At 40.2% G+C, this 23,310-nt stretch overlaps 3 protein-coding genes across 4 annotated transcripts; 1 reads left to right on the forward strand and 2 right to left on the reverse strand.

Annotated features, from left to right (window-relative positions):
- Nucleotides 1-811: 811 nt before the first annotated feature.
- On the forward strand, nucleotides 812-23,220 carry fgg (fibrinogen gamma chain). 2 transcript variants are annotated; one of them, XM_084375412.1, is made up of 10 exons: nucleotides 812-826; nucleotides 19,181-19,326; nucleotides 19,411-19,464; nucleotides 19,556-19,742; nucleotides 19,900-19,984; nucleotides 21,335-21,465; nucleotides 21,789-21,922; nucleotides 22,048-22,232; nucleotides 22,401-22,678; nucleotides 22,828-23,220. In XM_084375412.1, the coding sequence occupies exons 2-10, from the start codon at nucleotides 19,264-19,266 to the stop codon at nucleotides 23,007-23,009; spliced, it is 1,299 nt and encodes a 432-aa protein (XP_084231538.1). In that variant the 5' UTR covers nucleotides 812-826; nucleotides 19,181-19,263; the 3' UTR covers nucleotides 23,010-23,220. The 2 variants fall into 2 exon arrangements, with proteins under 2 accessions (XP_084231538.1, XP_084231537.1); XM_084375411.1 differs by lacking the exon at nucleotides 812-826 and adding an exon at nucleotides 15,631-15,694.
- Nucleotides 5,188-6,839, reverse strand: LOC311267267 (lecithin retinol acyltransferase-like; the record flags this gene model as incomplete). The annotated part of the gene is made up of 2 exons (XM_084370234.1): nucleotides 5,188-5,343; nucleotides 6,348-6,839. 2 exons carry the CDS (start codon nucleotides 6,837-6,839, stop codon nucleotides 5,188-5,190), a joined length of 648 nt encoding a protein of 215 aa, XP_084226360.1.
- On the reverse strand, nucleotides 7,551-10,327 carry lrata (lecithin retinol acyltransferase a). Its single transcript, XM_084373048.1, has 2 exons — nucleotides 9,778-10,327; nucleotides 7,551-8,027 (listed from the first exon to the last, which is right to left on the reverse strand). Exons 1-2 carry the CDS (start codon nucleotides 10,318-10,320, stop codon nucleotides 7,875-7,877), a joined length of 696 nt encoding a protein of 231 aa, XP_084229174.1. The 5' UTR covers nucleotides 10,321-10,327; the 3' UTR covers nucleotides 7,551-7,874.
- Nucleotides 23,221-23,310: the final 90 nt, after the last annotated feature.

The following is a 23,310-nucleotide window of genomic DNA, read 5'->3' on the forward strand; positions in this document are numbered from 1 at the left end:
GCTCCTCAGGCTGGTAATTGGGCTCATAATTTGATTACCACTGTTATAAACCAAGACACCATGTGGCCATTGGAAATCGAGTTACTGTCAAGTAGCATCCCTGGCAAAAGCCCACTTCGCTCATGGTGCAACTACACAGATGGTGGAGTAATGAGGAAAAACCAGGAAACCTTGAATAGATATTTTCCCAAAGATTGAGCTCACAGTAAATGATGAGTAACCTTGTTTAAGCGTGAATGTCAGCACGAGAAAAAGTTTCCTCTGCCGTCATTAAAGAGCTGTAGCAGTGTTTCTAAAGGTTTCAGCTCTTTTATGGATACTTTGCATTTTACATGCTTCAAAGTTGTTCTTTCAATGCCAGGCAGCTATTGTGTTTTTAGCTATTTCAGCTGACCTTACTGCAGTTTTGTAACATTAATCTAGTCGTGATGCTCTCTGTGATGGACTGTACTCATAGAAGTTTCGTTCCTAGGGCCAGAATTAGTGATACCAATGCTCTTTATCATTAAAAATGACGTTTGTCCCTTGATTTTTGAGGTAAATGCGTCATCAATAGGCTCAATCTGAATTCATTTTCGTGACCACTATCAGTGTGCCAAAGTAACAGTTAATCATCAAAAATTACATTTAGGTGTTGCAGCCGGTTTGACATTATTGTGCCGATGACATTTTCATTTTCCGTACACATACTGTTGTTTCACTGATGTGTTTGCCTTTATTTTGATAGTGACAGTGGAGAGGTGACAGGAAATGAGGGGACAAAGAGGATGGACGACATACAACAAAACTCTCTCGGCCTCGCAGCGGGGACGTCCTAAGATTAAAGGTATCTCCTCTTCATATGGCTGTGCAGGTTTCACTTAAAGGACGCCTCTCTAAGTGGGTTTACTTCAATGCCTGTCTGTAACTCCAGACACAGCAGAGTCTTATATGAATCTAAATTAGATGATCTTGATACAGCTTCAGTCACGGCGGCTTCACATTTGCATTCAAATAACGTCGAAGCATTGTCCTTCCTCTTCACGATCACCCGGGTCCTCCAGTGTGTCTATACAGTCAATTTAGACTTGTCTACAACACTTCCTCCTCACAGGCAGCTCAAGTAGTCTTTTTCGTCTGCTGGGCGACTACTTCTCTGCCTCACTGTTCATCATTTAGTTAAAAGAATGAATTTTTAATTCAGCTGCAGTCCCATAATTAACCTTGAAGCTGTGGAAAACAACAACTGTAGCGTCTCTGTTCTTAATTTCTCAGTCATGCATCAGACCAGATCAACTATACACAACAATAGGTTGGGTTTCTGTATGTTTTATCAATATAATCAAATCCCCAAAATGAATATAAGAGGAAGTATTATAATGGAAGTGTTCTGGGCATAAAGCACAATTTATGTGTTAGAAGTAATACCATAGGAGAGTAATCCTCACTTGGTCCCAAAGACTAAAACAAGCTTAGTTTTCTCATATTGTTCAGAGGCTCATCCACTGTCACAGTCTATATTTGGCATTGTTACGGACAAAATGTGTTGTTTGTCCAATTATGCTTTGCTTAAAACAAAAAAAAGAGAGAAACCCAACAGAAGTCCATGGCGGTAGTTATCGCCAAAATGTACATGACATACATGTATCCGGGCCAGCCACTCACATATAATGTTTGGGTGGATTTACTTTGCAGCCAGTTAAATATATAAGGCATTTTTGTGTGCGAGTACTCTGGAGACTGTTACAGTGGTGGACTTGGCCTGAACACTCAGAGGAAACAGAAAAGTGTAAGGGCCTCCACTGAATCTTCCGGCGCGTCCAGTCTGAACCGGAGCCGCAGTTTTCTGTGGTAACAGGACGCTTATCGATGCTCTCAGAGCACTTGGTACTGTGTATCATTCATTCATGAAGATCTAGGTTAGCGACTTTTCTCCAGTGAACACTAACACATCATTATTGCTATTATGATACTATTTCCACGCTATTTCCACTGAGCACCAGAAGGATCACCCAGTTGTTTCCCCTCCAGGAAAGAATCAATTTTTGAAGCGATTACTGTTATCAAATAAGACATTTATTTATTATTCAATTAACATGAATTGAAAAGACATTATAAGTATTTTTGTTTGAATTTGAATTGCTCTCAAAATATCATTTTAAAAAGTTGGAATAAAGTGTATTTTTAAGTACAGCATTAGTAAAAAAAAAGAAAAAACTGAATTATATGTAAGTGCATCTTAAATGGTGGCTCAAAATAGTATTTTCACGAATGTTATACCATATTAAATATCGTCAGTTTTACGTACGCAGGAACCTCTATAACACCCTGAAAGAGAGGAGAAATCGAAAAGCATAATCAATCGAATGTAAGGCAAAGATTTGTGCTGTTACTACATCTGAACCTATGTTGAATTTTTTCTACAAGACCACTGCTGGAGGGATAATAATTGAATTGAGTGAATACCAGTCTTTAACTGGTGTGGGAACCATCTGACAGCGGGAATGTTAGGTCTTTAATATCCCCGGAGGCTGTGGTGTGGGTCAAAAATGGTAGAAACAAGGAAATAGAGAATTACTGCTGCGCTCAAATAGCAGGAAGTAAGAAAGTCACAACCGTTAAAAGGTTAAAACATCTATCAGACCATCACAAAAGCATGTTTGAATAAACAAATGAATCAGGACTTAAGAGTACAGTAATGCTTCTTTCCCTTGTAATGGCCCCCTAAGACTGGTGGACAATGTAACTGTGTTTATGCTCCGAGCCTCAAGTCCTACTTCATCCTGGAGACAAAGTGTTTATTTGTGCTATCAGTAAAGATCCATCCTCCTACAGCAGCCATGTGATCCGTGTCTGATGTATTTAATTGTGGCTAAAAGGAGACGCTCGCTGTGGGAATATAGATATGAAAATCAGATTTCCCTCCGTGAATCCCGGGCTAAAAGCTGAAAGGCGTCAATATCGTAGGTGACAAAACTCAGTTACTCCTCAATCTCGGCAGGAGCTGTGCACCTGCACTCCGCTTAACAGAAGTTAATAGAAGAGCCCATTACATCAGCCTCTCTGGGATCAATACTTAGTGCCTCGCTGCAGGATTAGTGCCGGAGAGTAACGTCCAGGCAGTTTTCCTTCATTAGCACCGGTCTTTACCTGTGTCACTCAGGTTGAAGGGATACATTTATACCACGTGATCCTTGTTACCTTTTTATATCCTATCCTGGACGTCCACCAGGTAAACTGTAGTGTGATGGAAGAGATTCATACATGAACTTGGAAGTAAGATAAGACAGATTTATCTTACCTCAAGGTTTACTTACTACAGCAGGTTATCGTGTATGTGGCTCAGCTGCAGTTACCTTCAGCTGAACCTTCTTCATGTGGCAACAGGTGGTGATAAATGTGGGGAAGATTGTAACTTCTGTCTCTGTTCATTGATGGTCTCTGGCTTCGGATGTGAGCAACCTCCTTGCTCTTCCTCCAGACTTTGAGATCCTCACTGCTGATGCTGTATTATGGTTGTAAACCAGAGGACTCATTTAGATAGAGCGTAACATAAGTATGGTGTTATGGAGTAAAAAAGAATAAATCTATAAAAGAATAAGAAGATAAATCAGAAATATACGGAGAAATAACCGAGAGAATACATTTTTCTTTAGCTTTTCCTTGACGGGCCAAGCTGTCAGTCAGCTGGCTCTGAACGGGCCTTGCTGTTATGGTTTTGGTTTTTAGTTTTGTCGTTTCCTGTTTATTTTGAAGGTTTTTCTCTCATGTGTCTTGACTTAAATTTGTAATTTCCCTGCCTTTTGTCCTGCCTTTGTTCATCTGTGTTTTCATCAGTTAATCAGTCCTAGTCTCCTCAGCGTTGGTTTCCTAGCCTTGGGTATCTCCTCCCATGTTCCTGGTTAGCTCCTCGTAATACTTGTTTTGTTGGACCTCTCTCATTTGGATTACTCTCTTCATGGACTTCCAGCTTCTGTTACCACTGTACATTAAGTTTATTTAAGTTTACTTTTGCTCATTATACCTTCCTGTCTTTTCCGTGTCTGCTAACCTTGACACTTATATTCCAGTCACATGTTTCCTCTTTTTTTAATTTCCATATTGTATCACACTGATGAAACTCTAAACTAGAGACCGTCTTGCAATGGGATCACACCAGCCATGACACCCTAAGGTGTACATGTATGGTCAGTCTCTTCTTTCCAATATTTCCCATAGCTCTGAGCTTTATCCGCACTCTTCTGAGTTTGCCTCTGTGAGTCAGAGTCCATTTATAATCTATGAGCTGTTACTGTTAAATTAGATTAATGTTGAATATCAGAGCCTGGTGAATTTGAGTCTTTTTCTCATGGGCCATCTCTCTCGAGGCTGTTAGGCTATTTGCTGTGCATAGCTCGACATCGCCACTGAAACCAAGTTGCAGACGAGCGTACTGTGTATCCGTCTGGTACCCTGTGGAGTTTTTCCTTATTTGTAAACAAACAAAGGTGCATGCTTTAGTTATTGTGCGCGATCCAGGGACCGTGTATTAAATGAAGTTTTAAAACAGCAGAGGAGATAAAAAGGGTTTTATGTTTCATGCAAGAAACACGACAGGAAGCAGGTAGAAATGCACGTTTAATGGACAGACAAGCACATTATGACGAATCAGAATTACACTGCGTTCAATTAAGGAGAAACTTATTGCACTTTGTCCGAGCCAGCCTTTTAACTGAAGCATGAGGTGAGTATATAATTAAAAATCTAAAAATAAAAAAATACATGAAGTACAATTTTCCTGCAACATCCATCCACACACTCCATCATGTTTTCATAAGTCAGTCTCTTCTTTCCGCATATCTCTTAAGCTTTATCTCAGCCTCTGTTCTGAGTCATTTATAATCTATGAGCTGCTACTGTTAAAGAGATTAATGTTGAATATCAGAGCCTGGTGAACATTAATGATGAATAACTTGCAAAATTATCCAACATTATCTCACAGAAAGAAGTCTGAAAATGATGATTATCGAGGCAAAGAAAGATAAAACCTAACGTATAAAAACAAGTTAAGCAGCTGTCCAAAGAAAAGTAAAAAGTGAATTACTGACATCTTTAACACATTTGTTTCCCAATGCCTTCAGTCTCGCAGCTAAACCGCAGGACTTCGTTTTCAGCTTCCACCAGTGTGTTAAATTAGTCTTTTCTCGTGATGCGTCTCTCCAGAGGCCGTTAGGCCGCCATCCAGATGGTGAATGAGATGAGCAGAGTGGGTACAACTGTCAGCGGCGTCACACAGCCCAGATACAGCATGATCCCCACACCACACAGAGCAGTCAGATAGGAGCTCATCCGGCTGCAGACGATCTTGCGTACTGTTGTGCAGAACTGCGAGAAAGAGAATGAGAATTAGCCGTGATTTGAGGCCAAGCAGCAGTGCAGTGGAGGTCTATTATCAAGAGGGAGGTCTTCATTAGCCCCTGAATGGCAGTAATCTGGGGATAAGCTAACACTAGATGGAGCTGCTCGCCTCATGAATAAGTTAATTTCCACTCCAGTGGACTGAAGCAAACAGCTCTCTGCTGTGAGAATAATCCTCATGTGACAAATGTCAGGACATTTAAGCACATTTACTGTAACGTCGCCTTACACTGAGTGCCACAAGCAAATTTGCGCAATAATCTGTTTTTCACTGAGTCCAGGCAAATAACCGGCGGCATTGTGAATGCTGCACGTGCAGTGAACCTCGTACCTTTGGCTTTTGCATGTGCCTTTTCTCATGCATTAATCTCCAGGATGCAAAGGACGAAACACTTAAAGAAGAATTAAAGATCACTAGGGGGAAATGTCTACTTAAATCTTTAAATCATTGCTTGGAAAATAAATTGTGCAAATTGGTTTTTTTAGACAAGACGTTATAAATAAGGAGTTTACTGTAAAACCTTTTCTCATGTATTTAGCATTAGGCAGACTTGGTAGTCTATAATGTATTTTAAGTACAGGGCCGTCACCATATCAGATTTTAACTACTTGATTGTGGTTGCCTTAAAAATTCACATTAATGATATAATCTCAATATCTACAGAAGATTTAGGGGGGAAATAATGCTTCAGATTCATCTTTTTAACTTGTTTATTGCATGTTTTTTCTCTTTCTGCAAATGAATTACACTCAAAATAGTGTAATAAAGTTTGTTGGGGGAACAAAAATAGGGAAGTTCGCAAGAAAAATAACTAACCCAGACTGTTCAAGTGTCATGTTATCTTTGGTTAAACTTTGAAATTCATCTTCACACTTTCTTCCCTCGCTTGTATTGGATAGTAAAGGATCTTTAACGAGCAGAAAACCTGTCAACACATCCTTTAATCTCTCTAGTGAGAGCAGGACTGTACCTGGTACGTCTGGTAGCTGATGGCCATCCCATATCTGCAGTACATGACGAAGTGTTCACAGTTGTACCACAGTAAGCTGTAGGTGACAGAGCCGAGGAGCTTCTCTGCCCTCCTGGCCACCTCGTCCCCGTCCAGGGCCGGCTGGCTGCACACCTTGTCCATGTGGTTGACCAGAATCTCTGATCCATATGCAAAATCTGCCACATTGTCCACTCTAACGCTCGCGACCTTAGTGATGACCCCCATCAGCAGGCGGTTATTCGTCACCATCTTGGCGATTGCAGATGTATTCTTGGAAATCACGGGCAGGATGTCCGGGATGAGATGAGCAACACGGTTGTCTCCCAGGTAGATGCCAAAGTGTGTGAATAATGTCCTGGGGACTTCTAATAGATCACCACGCTTGTAAAGAGACAGGTCATATTTAGAGTCCTCCTTCTCCTCCTTTTGGGAAGCGGCAAAGAAAAAGTTGAGCAGCTGGTAAAGAAACATGTTGGCAGTGTGCAGCAACGTGTTCGACTGCCTTTTTTATTTATGTTGGGGAAATAGGCGGGGCCAGAGTGGTGAGCGGGATTAGATATTGGTCAATGTTTCAGTGTGATTTTGACAGAAATAAAGGAGCTTTCTCTAATTACTTTGCATTGTGGTTGGGTTTTGAAACTCGGGCCTTGTTTGTGGTGTATTAAGGTCAGGGGTCCTCGTTAAGAAGGCTGACTTGGCAATAAGTTCAATCCTCCTTTAAAAGGTCACTGATATTGAGCCATTGTTCCCAAATAAAAAAGCTTTTATTTGGGGCTGCAACACCTGAAATGTGTCTCATCGTTATTCAGCACTTTGTCGGATATTAAGACAAATGTGTGCATGTCATATAGGTATAGAAATGTAATGACGTGAATGTGAAATGTAACATTACATTTAGCAAAATCCGTCACAATATATAGCAAAATTCAAAGGTGCAGTGTTAAAGCCAGAATGATGAGACTCTGCAGGTTGATGACACTGCTCAGACGTGCTTGAAATGTTGCTATTATTACTCAGCGTTTATATTTTATCTGCACTTTATGAGTGAATATATTCTGAGATATCACACATATTCAGGTTTATTTGTGGTTGCTGTGAGCCAACGTGGTTGGAGATGTTGGAGAGTCGCACACAAATGATGCACACAAGTAAAAATAAATTGTTTATTACACATTTCGCATATTTACAACATTATATTAAGTGCACTACTATAAAATAACCACTGTTTATATATACAAACACATTAAGATATTGTTGTAGACTGTATATTTACATTTGTATTGACTCAAATGAGTCGCTAACTGTATTCCTATGTCAAATAATTAATGTATCCCCCCATTATTGTTATTATTAATTAATGTATTGACATTAAACATCCTCTGCACAATAACAATTAAAGTATGGTTGTACAGCAGACTCATAAGGCATCACATTTCCGGTCAGTCTTTGCCAAGTACTGTAAAAGTTCAGTTCAGTTTGTTTGCAGGCTCCTCGTGCTGAACTACTTTAACCAGCCATCCACAGAGTGAAGGGGATAAGGACTGTGGGTAATGTAGTTGAGGGCGCCATGCCGAAACAGACGATGGAGATAATTCCAAGGAGGACTGTGACAATCACGCTGCGCTGGTCTCTGATGATTGATTTCAGGAACCCACAGAACTAAAAAGGAAAGAAAAACAGTTATTATTTTACACAGTCTGCTCAACAGATCCATATAACTTCATACCACGGCTACAGATCAGTTCTGATCCGCTGTCGCCTGCAAAGTGGCTGTTTAAATCACATCTTTCCTCACATAAAAATACTTTCTATGAACAGTTAAACCTCCATTCTGAACCTGGAGGTAGCCTGTGATGGTTTTACAGCTCTGGCCCTGTGTTGAACTCAAAGCTGGATTACCAACCGCGCAGCAGGGGCAAACCCTCGGCCTCCGAACTCCTGGTGGCCCTAAAAACCAGGTCCCCTGTTGTTAGGTTTCAGTATCAGTAATCTGATTTGCAGATTTTTGTTTGGGAATGTGTGCACCACTGGCAGTGCAATATGAAAGTTTTGCCCTGTATTATCAGGGTTTCCTTCAGAGCTTCAGTGACCATCTGCTGTACATTGTTTTAAGAACTGGTACTGATTCACACAGCAGATGACATACTTTATATTTCAGTGATGGGATGGAACTTATTCAAGTACTGTATTTACAGTTATAAATTACTTGTACTTTACTTGGGTAGTCCCATTTCTACTGCTTTATACCTCTACTCCACTACATTTTTGAGGTAATTATTCTACTTTTTACTCCACTACATTTATTTGCTAACTTCTGTCACTAGTCTCTTCAGTTTGTGTGCTGCATCAGAGCCAAAGTAGATAACTGTTAAGTTAATTTATTTTACGTGCTGATCATTGGTGGACTCCCAGTTTATACATAATTTACTTTACGTGTACTTTTGGTACTTAATTAGATTAAATATGAGATACTTTAAAGGGGAAATATGGTAGTAACATTAAAAAATCAACTTAAATTATCAACATAAACAAGTTTTGACATAATGATGTTTATTGGGTTTGCTGCAGGGATATCTACTGAAGTTAGCATGCTAACTAGCTAGCCCCAGCCCATCCCGGTCTAAAACTCCTGTGCTCACGGTGTAGACACTGACACTCCCCTGGTCCTGAGAACCCAGTCCAAACCGCTAGCTGCACGGCTAACTGAGCTACCTGAGTACAGGTGGCAGCAGTTAGCAGTTACTCTGGTGAAACAGTATGATGCCCCCTGTTTGTTTGGAGTATGAATTTGACAGGTGCAGCTTTAAAGATTTTTACTCAAGTACTATTTCACTTCACTGCTGGACTTCTACTTTTACTTAAGTAATATTTTAGCACTATATATTTACTTTTACTCAAGTACTTTCGACATCACTGGTGGGTTATATTTAATTGGGTAGGCTGAATGTGTCAGGTTCTGAGTGACTTTTCTACCTTGGCTAATCCTTTCCTGCAGGAAACCCTGATGAGAGGGTAAGGGTTATCAAAATCAAGTTTCATGTCCTTATTTTTCTTTATACTGTGTTCACAGGGTGCATATTCCTAAATAAGTTACACTTCAAACTAATCGACACACACAAAACATCTGAGGTATGACTGAGTGACTTGGTAAACCTAATGGTAACTTGGGGGGGGCGGCAGGGTACATACACAGTACCAAGGGGGTCAGTCAGAGGACAACACGCCTCCTGGCTGACTCTACAAACACACTTTACAAAGTGAGTGAGGACTTGAACGCAGCATATGTTTGTGCAGTGAGTGGCCACGACACTGAACACATCCTGAATCAATCAAACAATAATTATGCAGTCTACACACTCAATAACCAGAGGACACAGACTTCATTTAAAGGAAGGTGTTGTCACTCTACCTTCTCTGTCTGCCTGCTGGCTGCAGATCCGTATCTGCAGTAGGTCACAAAGTGTTCACAGTTATTCCACAGCAGACTGTAGGGAATCGCTCCGATCAGTTTCTCAGCTCTCTTCGCGACATCTTCATTAGGAAACGCTTGACTCTTCATCACCTTGTCCATACGGTTCACCAGGATGTTGGAGCCGTATGCAAAGTCCTCTAAGGTGTCCACGCGCACCGTGGCGCACTTGGACATGCAGCCGAGGATGAGCCTCTTGTTGGTGATGACAGAGCTGACGAGCTTCTGGTCGTTTGTGAGCACAGGGAGGATGTCAGGGATCAGGTGAGCCACTTTGTGATCGCCTAAGTAAATGCCGTAGTGGGTGAAGATGGTTCTGGGGACCTCCAGCAGGTCTCCCCTGCGGAGGGGAGGTGGAGGACCGCGCTGCACGGGGCGCTCCCGGTTCTGGTCCAGATCACGGTCCGACCAGCTGGACTCAAAAAGTTTGAACTTGGAGAGAAGAGAGAGCTTCTCCACCAGGAAGGTCAGCAGCTGCAGCATCGTGAGAGTTTGCAAGACAAATACCCGAACGTGACTGAGTCCAGTGAGCTTTTTATCCTCACTGGCACGAGGAGGAGAGGGAGCTCTGAGGAAAGCTCGAGGACACGATTGGCCACGAGGGACCCGTGCGCACGTGCGCATTCTCCGTCATCCACATCCTCAGCATCTTGTTGTTTTTTCTGTGGTCTGATGTACACTGCTCTGCACTAAACCAACTTCACACAAAGTACAACAAGGAAGAGAGAGTGCAGCCCATTTATTTTAAAAGACACAAATAAAACACACTTGTTGTTAAATAGTTCTTTTTTTTTCCACCTGTACTTGGTGTTAAAGTTTGAAAACAGATGCATTCATTTCATTCAACAGATGAAATTCTAAACATAAAGATTATTTTCTAAAGTTTCACTTAAGGCACAAAATATGAAGAAATGGGACCAACTGGTTTAGAGAAAAATAATCACTAATGGCACAGGTGTGAAAGTGAGTAAAGTAAGAGTCGTCCCAGCTGTGTGCAGCAGTTATAATACTGTTTCACTGTGTGGGATTTATTACTGCAGCAACACTCAGAGGAATGTGAAAAGATTTAACGTAACGTGCTAGGAAAAAAACAAATGCAGTCACACCAGGAGGCATCACTTAACCAAACCCCACAACAAAATCACTGTTAATCTACTTTAAAGCTGCACTTATTCATCATTTATATAGAGATGTTGATGAGGGAGGACAGATAATCGGGGCTGATATTCAGCATTTTCCAATTATCGGTATCAGTGAATTTTCTGTCAGATTGATGATAAAATAAAGTAATTTAAAAATGTGCTACTTTGGCTCTGATGCGACCTCCTCTCACACAATGTCCCGCCTACAACAGTAACTGATTGGTAACTAGTAGCTACATTTATCAAATAAATGTAGTGGAGAGGAAGTACAAAGCAGCAGAGAAAGGAAATACTCAAGTAAAGTACCTCAAAATTATACTTGAATAAACTGTACTTTATTTATTTCATCACTGGTTGTTCGAAATTTTGACACGAAGATTTTAATTTTTACTGCAAATGAATATCAGTCCCAGATATCGGTTTTCAATCTCCTTGATTTCTAATAATCGGCATCAGCCCTGAAACAGTCATATCGATCAATCCCTAAATATTGATACTTGTAACATGTAAGGTGTAATCGATAATGATGATCCACAGAAAGTGATCACCAAACTTCAGTTCCCCTCAACACCTCCACCACCACCCTCAAAGGTGGTGTCAGAGGTTGTCGTGGGACTATGAACGTCTCTCAAACACTATTTTGTTATTAATCTTTCATAGCCACAATTAGATACATTACCTCATCACTATGCATCCTGCAAACAGCTGTATTCATAAAGGAAAAATAGTAACCACATCAGAACAACAGGAGATGGTGGTGCTCATACAGCTTTTGTCCACAGGGGGCGCCAGACTGGACAAAAAAATATTTCTTTTTGGTGCTTTAAGTGAGTAAAACTAAAGATGCTGCACTATAAAATACTCCATTACAAGCAAGTCTCGCATTCAATATTTTACTTTAGTAAAAGTTTTAAAGTAATTACAACAAAATGTACATAAAGAATCAAGAGTATCCATAATATAGAATGGTCCCCTGTCAGTACAGTATTTCTCTCCATGCCTGGTACATCATGCAGGTACAAATACCTCAGAATTATACTCGAAAAATAAAAGTGCTTGATTTAATTCCACAGCTGATCTTTCCAAGCTCAAAACATATAGATAAAAAAACTATCCTTTCATTTGTCCTTTTTTCCTGTTTGCTGAACTGATTGTTGTTGTTCTTGTTTTGAATTTTTCAACGTTTGTTTACGCTTTTGGTGATACAGAACACATTTTTAATCAGCCTATTAAGCCGACTACCCTCCAGACAATGAGCTGCAGAGAAGCTGGTAGACAGCGGACTTTGTTGACTCGACTAATCTGCTCTGTGCCGTCATCAATCCAGGATCAGTGTTGGGGAAAAAGCGGTGCTGGATGGTCTGCACCTTCTCAGAGGAACCATATGATGAGATAAAACATTCCTTCGACCAGATTACCGTAATCCTGTAGGCTTCAATTACACGCTCATGTTTTAACCCAGAAAATACCTTGAGAAACATTTAGCCTTTTTGATCTTGTGTCTTTGGATCATTTGTTACAGTACATTTGCTGACCTAGATACTGTGAAATCTTCCCAAAAGGCCTGGATGTTGGGCTGGTATGTGACTCAGGCCGGCTGCTTGATCAGACTCTGAGAAAACCTGTTTGACCCACAAAGTGAACACAACACACCCGACTGTAGAGGAAGTGTGTGTGTGTGATTAATTAGTATACAGAACTGCAGAGCTCCTATCTTCTAACCTACAGTGGATAAACTTACATTTATAAATTATAAGACACTAAAACAAACAAACTCTCAACTCAGTAATAAATTACTTTTAACTCTCCTTGAGTTCCTACGCTTCTAATGCAGTTTATGTTGTATATTTTGGACCAGAAACGTACATTTATCATAAATAAAACAAAAACACTGGATTTATCTTGCTGTAAGCAAAGAAGGAAGAACTATTGACATTCTTCACTCAGGTAAACTTAGAGGCACATATTAAGTCATGTGACTCAAATTATTTGGTTCAAGTCTCAAGCAAATCCCAAGTCTTTGGGCAAGTTAAGTGGAGCCGTAAATTAAGTGTTCAGTCTTCATAACGACAAAAGACAAGGTGTACTTTATTATTAATTTATGTAAACTGTTTAAAACTGTGACAATGAATTTAATTTGTGTTACATTTACTGATGTTCAGTGAATTACATGTAACCAAACAAAAAAAACAAACTTTGTAAAAACTTAATTTCAAGTCACAAGTCTTTAACTTCCAAGTCCAGGTCAAGTCTCAAGTCATTTATTTTCCATCAAGTCATCAAAACAGTGACTCGAGTTGATTTAAGTCCAAGTCATTGTTCCTCTAGTCAGCACCTCTTGTTACAGTATGCTAGTTGTCCTGTGAAATAAAACTGCATTTTTAGTATCGATGTGTAAGCAGCATGCTTGTGGCTGGTCGAAAATCTAATTCAACTACTTTGTGTTGTGTTGTTGGGAAGTTTTTAACCGCGCAGCATAATTTATAAGATGCTGACGGTGGTTTGGATAAAAAATGTAATCTGCAACAGAAAGACTGCGTTACAGCATTCTCCCAAACAACTGAGGTAGATTGGGACTTTAAAACATTTACGAACTTCATAAAATTGCTCCATACAGCTCGTCCAAAATTGATTGAAAAGACTTTATTTACACTCTTCTAAAGCTGAAATCTTCGCTGTAGCTGCTAAGCAAACAGTGTTAGCACTCATGTGTGAAGTGGGTGCACGAGCTCGACCGCACGTCGACGGAGTAAATATTGTCTTTTCCAAATCAGTTTGGGATTTTAGGCCTTCCTTGTGATGCTCCAGCAACTTCATCCCACTTTCCATCTGCATCAGGGTGAGTAGACAATAACTGAATTTTAATTTTTGGGCGAACTCATCCTTTAATATTCTGGTAACATGAACGATTGGTCCCACTTCTTTTATCATAGCACACCTGGAACTAATAAACCCACTCCGGTATGGGTGTACTTAACATTACGGCAGAGCAGGGTACAATAAATTTATATGGCAGAGCTAATATTTAGAGGGTTAACTCAGTTGCTTAGTAACACAATCACTGAAAACCTGAGACCACAGCATCATATTAAAGATCTGCCATATTTCCTGATTACATGGAAATCATTTATGGTTTGGACAACAAACTGTCAACGTCTCCACATGTTTTGCATCAGATCCGCGTTCAGCTGAGTCGACTTACCGTCTGTGACCACAGGTTGAACCCTGAGGTGGCATTATAACAAACCTTTGCCCTCTGTCGGGGGGAGATTTACACCACGGTCAAACAACTCCAGACTTATAGTTGTGACCAATGGGAGACCCTAACAAGGCTCTTTAAATTTAATTCCTGGTCAGGCCACTTGTAAACTATGCTGACTTTGTTTTCCAGCCTTCAAACTTAAGTTGATTACTGACCAATATACTGTATTTCCTGGGTATTGACGAAAAACAATGATTCAGCAACATATTAGCGTGGCTTGAATCACAGGGTAAACGTGGGGATTTTGGACCTGACTCCCAGTAAAGAAAACTAACAGCTTTGTGTTGTTTTTTCTTTCTTTCTTTCTTTCTTTCTTTCTTTCTTTGCATCCTGATAAAGTACAAACAGAAATGTCAGCCTGGCATCAGTGTCTGATCGCATCAATAACAACAACAGTCCAAAGCACATCTCAACATCCTTGACATACTGTTCGAGAGAGAGTAACAGCGTCTTCATGGCACTTAGAGAAAGAAAGAGACACTTTCCATCTGGTGTTTCGACACAAAGAGGCCAGTTCAGGAAAAGTTCAACACTGTTTAGGTTCACGGGCCTGGCAGTTCATTCTCAGGTCAGCCAGGCTTTATATCCGTCCTGGGTCTGTTTTTTTCCACATAATAAAACCAGGTCGCACAGAGGTACTAACAGTAAGATTTATCATCTAATGTCCACATGGGGCCTACAGATGATTTGTCCCATGTATCTGCAATGTTTGTTTTGATGTAATAAAACAGAGGTGTGTGTGTTTGTCTGAAGCACCCTGAGGAACAGCCACTGGCTCACCATTATCGACTGCACGGCATACAAAATATTGGAGTGATACGACCAGTGTAGAGTGGCCTTGACCAGTATGCAGTTAGTGCAAACATAACTCAGTCATAAAGTAAAAACATTGTACTCTGCTCTGCTTCACTTTCACCCAGCAGGGCTACAGTCATTTATAAAGCTGAAGTGGTGGATCCATTAACCCACTGACCTTTTCACCTTCAGATCCACTGCAGACAAACTGAACCAATGTGAATGTGGGCTTCTTCATTAAAATAACAGGCTCCAGCCTCCTCATCTGTCAAGGAGAAGAGGTGTGTTTCCATAAACTATGACTCAAACAAGCACAGCAGCATGAAACCAGAGCACTGTGGGAAGCTAAACGTGACTGTGAAAAGAGGTGATTGGGCATTCTCACTGTCCTGAAAGTATATCGTACTCTCCCCTTGGTTATTGCATTGTTGTGTTGTCTTTCAAATCATGCTTGATTGCAAATATTCAGCCCAGTCGCCAGGATAAAATGCTGTTTCTGCACATCACAATGACGTTTGTATGTGTCATAGGCTACCGACATTCTACAAAACATATCATGTCACGTTTTTCATGCCTTGAGGTCGAAGGGATTGGGGGAGTAACACGTGACAAGGCTGGGAATTCAGTGACCACAGTTGGAGACTGTGTTTCAACATCTGTAAGTGTGACTTCGGGACAATTTCCAGCTGTTTGTGTTGCGACAAAACATCACGTTTTTGATGAGTTGTCGGACCATCTCTGTCTGTGTTTGTGGCAACCGAAACCTGGTATTTTAAGCCAAAACATCTTTTCCGAACCCTGACCAAGTGGTTTTTGTGCCTAAACCAAACCAGACCACAAGCACAGAGTTGTCACAAGATAACACTTAAAATTGAATCTAATTATTCTGGCATTTGGGTTGAAATCTTTTGACTGCGTGACCTTGAATCATCGATCATTAAAGCCAGGCCGGTAGCTAAACCTATACTATTGACAAAAGGGAGATGGAGCATCCACTCAAACAGATCGGTAGAATACATCCTGGCAATGTACGTTTCTGCAAACCACAGATATGTTGAAACCTTTCTTTATGTTTAACGTTCAATTCCCATGCTGTGACATCGCTGTGCTGATGGTTAGGATACGGAAAACATCATCCTTTGGTTTACCCGACTGCTCTCAACTTCTTCAACAGAAGTTTCTATCCCTTCCTTCTGACACTCAGATTCCCCTCGGTGAAGACAAACATATATTCATCCACATTACCCTCCTCAGTGCAGGGAAAAGAGCTACCTTGCCCATGACAAGCATTTTGGCCTCCCTGTGGGATGATTGATGCTGATAGTTATTATGTTGTTGCTGCTGGAAAAGTTTTCTTGATGTACTTTGGTTGTAAAGCTGCCGGTCATACTTTGCTTGTTTGTCCGTTTTATGTTCATACTGATCGTGATAAATTGCTGTTGGTGGACGGTTTAGTTGATGCATTTGAATTTTTTAATGTTGCACTTTATGCTGTAAAACCAACTGCCCTAAAAATATCATCATGAAATCATCATCAAAAATATCAGGGGTTTGGGCTGCAAGTTGTCTCAAGTAAGAAATACTGAATGCTTCAGGTGTTTATTTATTAGTGTAATAATGATAATAACAATAACAACAACAACAAATATCTTGAGTTTGGTTTGGTTTGTTTTTTTAGGTTTCTTAAAATCACTCAAAAACAGGTAATTCCCTCAGTTTCCTGACAAGGTGATTGCTGTGTTTAGTTTTATTAATACCCCTTTTTTTTTTTTTTTTTGGACAATATGGTTTTTCAAGAAAAGAAAACTACTCGAAAGCGCTCAGCCTTCATGCAGATTAGCAATGATTAGCATTCCTAATAAGATTATCCCGAATAGATTACTTTAATTTTCTTCACATCGTCGAAAAATGCTTAGGGTTTGACAAAGAAGGTCATAATTATTGGTTTATTGTCAGACATGATTGATGAGTCTTCAGCAGTTACACCGAGGAGATTTCTGTCCCTCTGCTCTCGTATATTGATCCAGTTTGTGTCAGGGTTCAGGCTCCAGTTCAGTCAACAGTAGCTCAGCTGCACATGTGCTTCTTACAAATTAAAGCCTGTGAAAAACATACTTTGTTTTCATGCTGCAGCAGATTTTCCTGCAGAAGGAAAATGATTTAAACTCTCTTGTCATGAAGAATAATTTTATAGAGCTGTGATATCTATTATCTACAGATAGCTCCACCAGACATTCACTTGTCTTCCTTATGCGCTTCAAATGACACATCTGCTGGGGTTAAGTGTATCATTAATGCAGCGTACCAATTATGTATTAGTGTATCACAGTTAACTTCTTGGAGAAGTTTGTTAAAATATACAACATCTTTTCACACAGATCTCACAGAAAATCTCATTACAAACAGTAATATTTATCTTAATTCTTTGTGTCTTCTCTAAGCCTACTTTTATGTCCTCTCAGTGCTTGTAAAGTCTTCAATTTGAAGTTGTGCTCACTGACTGTAAGGTGTGTTTGTTTGGTTTAATGTGGGTCCACTCCCCCTAGTGGTTTGACCCAGCACTGCAACCAAGTTTCAGATAAGAGGTCAGGACCATCCACCAAACTACAGCATGAATAAGTGAAGTTTGAAAAAAAAAATGTATTTCATTCCTAGCTAAACTTTTACAAATTGTCCTGATTAATCCTGGTGCATGAACTCATAAGCATTTTGTTTCTTTCACTGAATAAACACCTTTGATGTTCGCATTATATTTTTGAGTGGAAGCTCATTTCTGCCTAGAAAAGGAAAGAAAGAATGACTTCTTAGGAATGATGATGGAAACAAAACAAAAAAACCTCAAAACTGTGAGATGATAAGTCAGTTATGAGTCAGTTTAAAGACTACACAGCCAACGGTCGCGTCAGTGATGCCGTCTCATCGGTCTCAACGGTCACTTACACAGTCAGCTCGCTAGAAATGACGAACTCTCCTTTCACATAACTGCAGTTTTCAATATGACCACTTTTACTGTGATTTTCACCTTTGTTAATACTTTTCTTTGTGCCGAGTTGGCGGCCATGTTGGTGTTTGTGACGTATGTCGAGCAAGACGATGTAGTTCACTGAGCGAATGAGCAAAAAATTAGCGAAAAATTATCTTTTTAATTGACAAACACCATATGCGTAGTTCATGGCACAATTCAACGGGATCACAAATTTAATTGTCTCTTGCGATTGTTTACAGTACTTTTTTTTTTTCTAAATGAAGGTGCGTTCCACCTCCAACATGGAAAAGCGCAACGAAAGTCCAAGTCGGAAACTCGGGATTGAAATAGGAAATCTGCGTAACCCGAGTTCGCGGTCATATACACAGATGACATCACAGCAGTATTGTGTATTGTGCGACAGGAAGGTGCAACTTGAAACAATGAGTAATAATTCTTGAAATAATCATTTGATTGTGTTTTGGTCTCTCCAGCCTTTATCAGGTATGTGGCTCTAAATAATGTCTGAGTTTGTTGTGATTTTGATTCATCGCATGTTTTCATCTGCAAATTTTCTCAATTTTGTTTGTTTTCTTAGCGAAATGGTCTTCCGTACGTTCAAGTTGCCATATTCAGATATTCTGACACCTGCTCGCCAGTTCAGACTGAGTACTTTCTGCGGTTTCACAAACAATTTCTTCATCCAGACTTTGTTGGCACGGCTTTGTTGACAACACACTCACGTTAATGTTTGACAGGGACGTTATAATGGCAGTGTGTTTTTTAAGGAATGACTCATGCTGTGATTTGTCTTTGATTTTTATCTTATGATGATTAAGAATTGTAAATAAACTGTGTTCCGGTCTTGGTTCTTCTTACTGGAAGAAGTTCAGTTGAAGGACAGTCCAAGTGCAGCTGAAAAAACTACGCCATGACGTGTTTGATAGAAAATTCAATACACGAAGCTGAATCATCACTCTTTTTAACTTGCTTTGTCATCATTACCCACACTGGGTCATACCCAATATACTCTTTATTTTAATGTCACATCTGGCTGTGTTCTGATAGCTTCACTGGAGCCAGTCAGATCTGAGAAATGACTGCTGTTGGACATCTGAGTCACAGCTTTGTCCTAACGCAGTGAGTGGGATGTTTGCATATGACCCTCTTATCAAACAGTGAACCGAGGACCTTGTTCAGATAAATATCCCGCAGAGTCGAGCAGCTCTTCATTCTCCGAGAAGACAAGTGGTCAAAGCAACATGGCACCATCACTTCTTGCCACCGCAGGAGGACTTCTCTTACTTTTCTCCGTCTCATCAGCAGTAAGTCACCGACTTTACATTTTACCGCTCTTTTCTTGAGCGCAAAAGCCTAAAACCAATTTTGTCTATTTTTTGTGTGTGTAGCAAATCAGAGGAGACAACCTTGGATCGGCAGCGTGCAACCCAAATGACGGCTTTGTAAGTATACAAATAATACGCTTTAATTGTAAATGTATATATCTGTGAGCGCACTTTGATCGGTGCTTTTCTCTGTCCTGTGTGTGTTCAGGGAAAGTACTGTCCTACCACATGTGGGGTGGCTGATTACATGCTGAGGTATTTGCCACATGTGAACAGGGATTTGGACAATATGCTGCATGACCTCGAAACAATCGCCAATTTGACCCAGGGGGCCGAAGACACTGTCGTCTACATGAAAGATTCTGTTACTTCAGCTCAAAAAAGCACCGGACCAGGTCAGTTCGGTGTCATCGAATGTCGTCCCAAGACCCGTCATTACGTAACCATGTTTGACTCCCCTGATTGTGCTCTAGATACAAGATAATTGGGTTAATTGACAATGTCCCTCGATGAATTCCCCTGAATTTCTGATCATTTCTTTTTTTATTTCAGACACATACTTCAAAAAGTCATCAAGTATCCTGGATGATGTTCTCCGATTTGAAAAGACCATCATCACTCAGGAGCAGCAAATATTGTAGGTGAAGCTCTGAAATCATAGTTTGTCTTAAAAATTGGTTTAAAAACATCAACAAGTGGTGGGAAGTAGCTAAGCAAATTTACTTGAGTACTGCATGTCAATACAGTTTTTAGTTACCTAAGTATTTCTGTTATATGTTACTTTATTCCTTTTTATAATCCAGTACAGCGTTTGTTACTAATTATATTTTCTAATCACAACATATGAATATCTTACAAATAATGATGCATCGTTAAAGATAGAACACAAACTGTGAAATATATCAAATTTGCTCCGTTTCTACAAGTTTTAACATTAAAGTCTTCATAACCATTAAAGCATAAGTTATAATAATCCAGTGATGGAATGTAACTAAGTACATTTACTCAAGTACATTGTTTACTGTTTTACTTCATACTTCCGCTCCACTACATTTTGGAAATATTGTACTTTTTACTCGACTGCATTTATTTTATAACTTTAGTTACTAGTTACTCTGCAGGTTGTATGCTGCATCAGAGCCAACCAGAGCACCAACAGCAATCGGCTTAAAAAATAAAAGTCATTCTTAAAATAAAAAATGTCAGGTCTGATAATCAGCCATAGCATCGATATACATACTGTATGTGTAATTATACAGTATATTTAAGTTACCTTCCATTTTTTTTGATACTTAAGTACATTTAATATCAGATACTTAAAGACTTTTACTCGAGTATTATTTGTATGAGGGATTTTCACTTTTAACCAACATAATATTTTAACAGGTTATCTTTAGTTTTATCATTTTTAATATGACATATAAAACTAAAATAAACCCTCTGCGACCTTTACTCATGATACTTTTTTTATACCAGTGACAGTATTGCTTACACTGTAAAATCTAAATATTGACTTTACTTTTTTTTTTTAAAAGTCAGGAAACCATAAAGTAGACTATAAAACGTGTTGTTGCACGAGCTAAAAAAGTTTTAATAACTTCAAACTATTAGTCTACTGAACTTGGTAAAGTAAAGTCACTTGGTCAGATTTTACAGTGTACCATCCGCCCACTCCTTCAGGTCAATGCACACCAAGCCTCCTCACCCACACAGTCTGACTGACCACAGATCAAAGGGGCGATTTGCCATCCACTCCTCTTTGCCCTGTAAACACTGAAACCCAGACTCACTCCAGACATTTACAAAAAACACTCAAATTCAATTATATGTCATGTCTTTGGTTAATAATGTGTTTGTTTTCCGTTGTTTTATATCGTCTACCTATTTTGCAAAATGTTTGGGCCTCACTGTTTTGTGGTTTTCTCTGTGTAATGAACGGAGACATAGTTGCTCAGAGCGCTGCTCATATTTGTTTCCCTCGTTCCAGTGAACTCCAGAATGTAATCACATCCAACGAGAGGAGAATGGCCGAGCTGAAACAACTCTCCCTTCAGCTGCAGCAGAAATGCAGCGAGCCCTGCAAGGACTCGGTTGAGATCCAGCCGACCACAGGCGCAGGTACACACACAAAAAAATTCAATTCACTGACCTTCGGGCCATTCCCATTTCACAAGAAGTTTCTCAATCATGCCTCATCCGAACAACATTCGGCCTTGTTCAGTGTTTAGTTACAGACTAAAATCAATACAGTGCATAAGTGCAGAGTAAACAATTTGTTGTGACCTCGTTATTTCTAAACTTTACCATTAAAAGAAATGTGGACATAACTGCTTAAAACATACATGATTGTTGTCTTATTTATAACAAACAGACTTTAACATTTTAAGTTGTGTTGTTTGATAATGTTAAACTTTTCCTTCTTCTTCCCCATTTTTCATCAGACTGTCAGGACATTGCAAACAAAGGTGCCACCACCAGCGGCCTTTACTATGTTAAGCCAGCGACAGCCACAGAGCAATTCCTGGTCTATTGTGAGATCGACAACTATGGACGTGGCTTCACAGTAATTCAGAGGGTATGCTTTGTTTTTATTGCTTCACAGTTAAGGATCATGGCTCGTTCGTGTCCTCATCTTGGGCTGGATGATTTCAATACACGGAAAAAACAGCTTGTAAGTAAAATGAATCTTTACGTCCACAGAGACGCGACGGCAGCGTGGACTTCAACAAGGACTGGATCCAGTACAAGAATGGCTTCGGTTACCTCTCACCAGACGACACCACAGAGTTCTGGCTCGGCAACGAGAAGATGCATCAGCTGACTGCCACCGCGACCATCCCGACTATCCTCAGGATAGAGCTTGTCGACTGGGACGGCAACAAGAAGTACGTACACACACACGATAACAGATTATGTAAGAGGAGAGCAAAGGGAGCTCACGGACAAGGCAAACATGACCCCGACGATGACAGTTCCCTTTGAAGAAGGAAAAAAAAAATGACAGAGGTTACTAAAGACCAACATTAATTCTCTCTGTGGCCTCGTTTCTCCAGGTACGCCGACTACAACATGTTCAGAATCGGATCAGAGGCCGACATGTACCGTCTGACGTACGGCTACTACTTTGGCGGTGATGCTGGAGATGCTTTCGATGGCTTCGACTTTGGCGATGATCCCAGCGACAAGTTCTACACGTCTCACAACGGCATGCAGTTCAGTTCCAGGGACAAGGACAACGACAAGTATGATGGCAACTGTGCTATGCAGGACGGCTCCGGCTGGTGGATGAACAGATGTCACGCTGCACATTTGAACGGCAAATACTACCAGGGTAAGAGGATTAGAACTAGTGCCACGAGTGGCGGTCCAATAAGTGTGTTTTTATTAACAAGTCAACAACAAGCAGCCAAAGACAAAACTGTTATCCTAGCACATATTATTTGATGTCCTTTCTAAACTGTCCTTGGTCTCTTCATATAGGTGGCAGGTACACAGAAAAGGATGCAGGTGAATACGGCTACGACAACGGCATTATTTGGGTGACATGGCACAACCGCTGGTACTCCCTGAAAGAGACCACCATGAAGATCATTCCCCTCAGTCGCATCACAGCAGGCGGACAGCAATCTGGGACGAAGTTCGGCGGACTCGGCGATTCTTAAAGAGTAGACTACTATGCTTGTGGTCTGTTTGTGCTGCAGTAGAAGTGTTCATAATGTCCCACCTTGGAAAATCTTTGACTTTATGATGTGTCCTGGGTGTGTTGTGTGCATTTTTTGGCTGATCTGACCTGCCAGGACACTGATGTTCACATTTTCCTTGTCTTCGTCAGTGTGGTTTTGAGCACTAAATAAATGTATTTTCTTAACCAAGTATAGTTTGTGATCATTTCATTGGACAGTCTTAGTTTGGACCTTTAGTCAATGTGTTTTGTAAAACAATGTAGAAATGGGACAAAAGCAC

Source organism: Pagrus pagrus (assembly GCF_965226575.1).
Source record: "Pagrus pagrus genome assembly, chromosome: 2".
NCBI classification, from domain to species: domain Eukaryota; kingdom Metazoa; phylum Chordata; class Actinopteri; order Spariformes; family Sparidae; genus Pagrus; species Pagrus pagrus.

Coding starts and splice junctions, on each gene's coding strand:
- lrata (XM_084373048.1), bottom strand. CDS start 10,320: ATGCTGCAGCTGCTGACCTTCCTGGTGGAGAAGCTCTCTCTTCTCTCC. Junction 8,028..9,777: donor CCAGCAGGCAGACAGAGAAG/GTAGAGTGACAA, acceptor TTTCCTTTTTAG/TTCTGTGGGTTCCTGAAATC.
- fgg (XM_084375412.1), top strand. CDS start 19,264: ATGGCACCATCACTTCTTGCCACCGCAGGAGGACTTCTCTTACTTTTC. Junction 19,743..19,899: donor TCAAAAAAGCACCGGACCAG/GTCAGTTCGGTG, acceptor TTTTTATTTCAG/ACACATACTTCAAAAAGTCA. Junction 19,985..21,334: donor ACTCAGGAGCAGCAAATATT/GTAGGTGAAGCT, acceptor CCCTCGTTCCAG/TGAACTCCAGAATGTAATCA.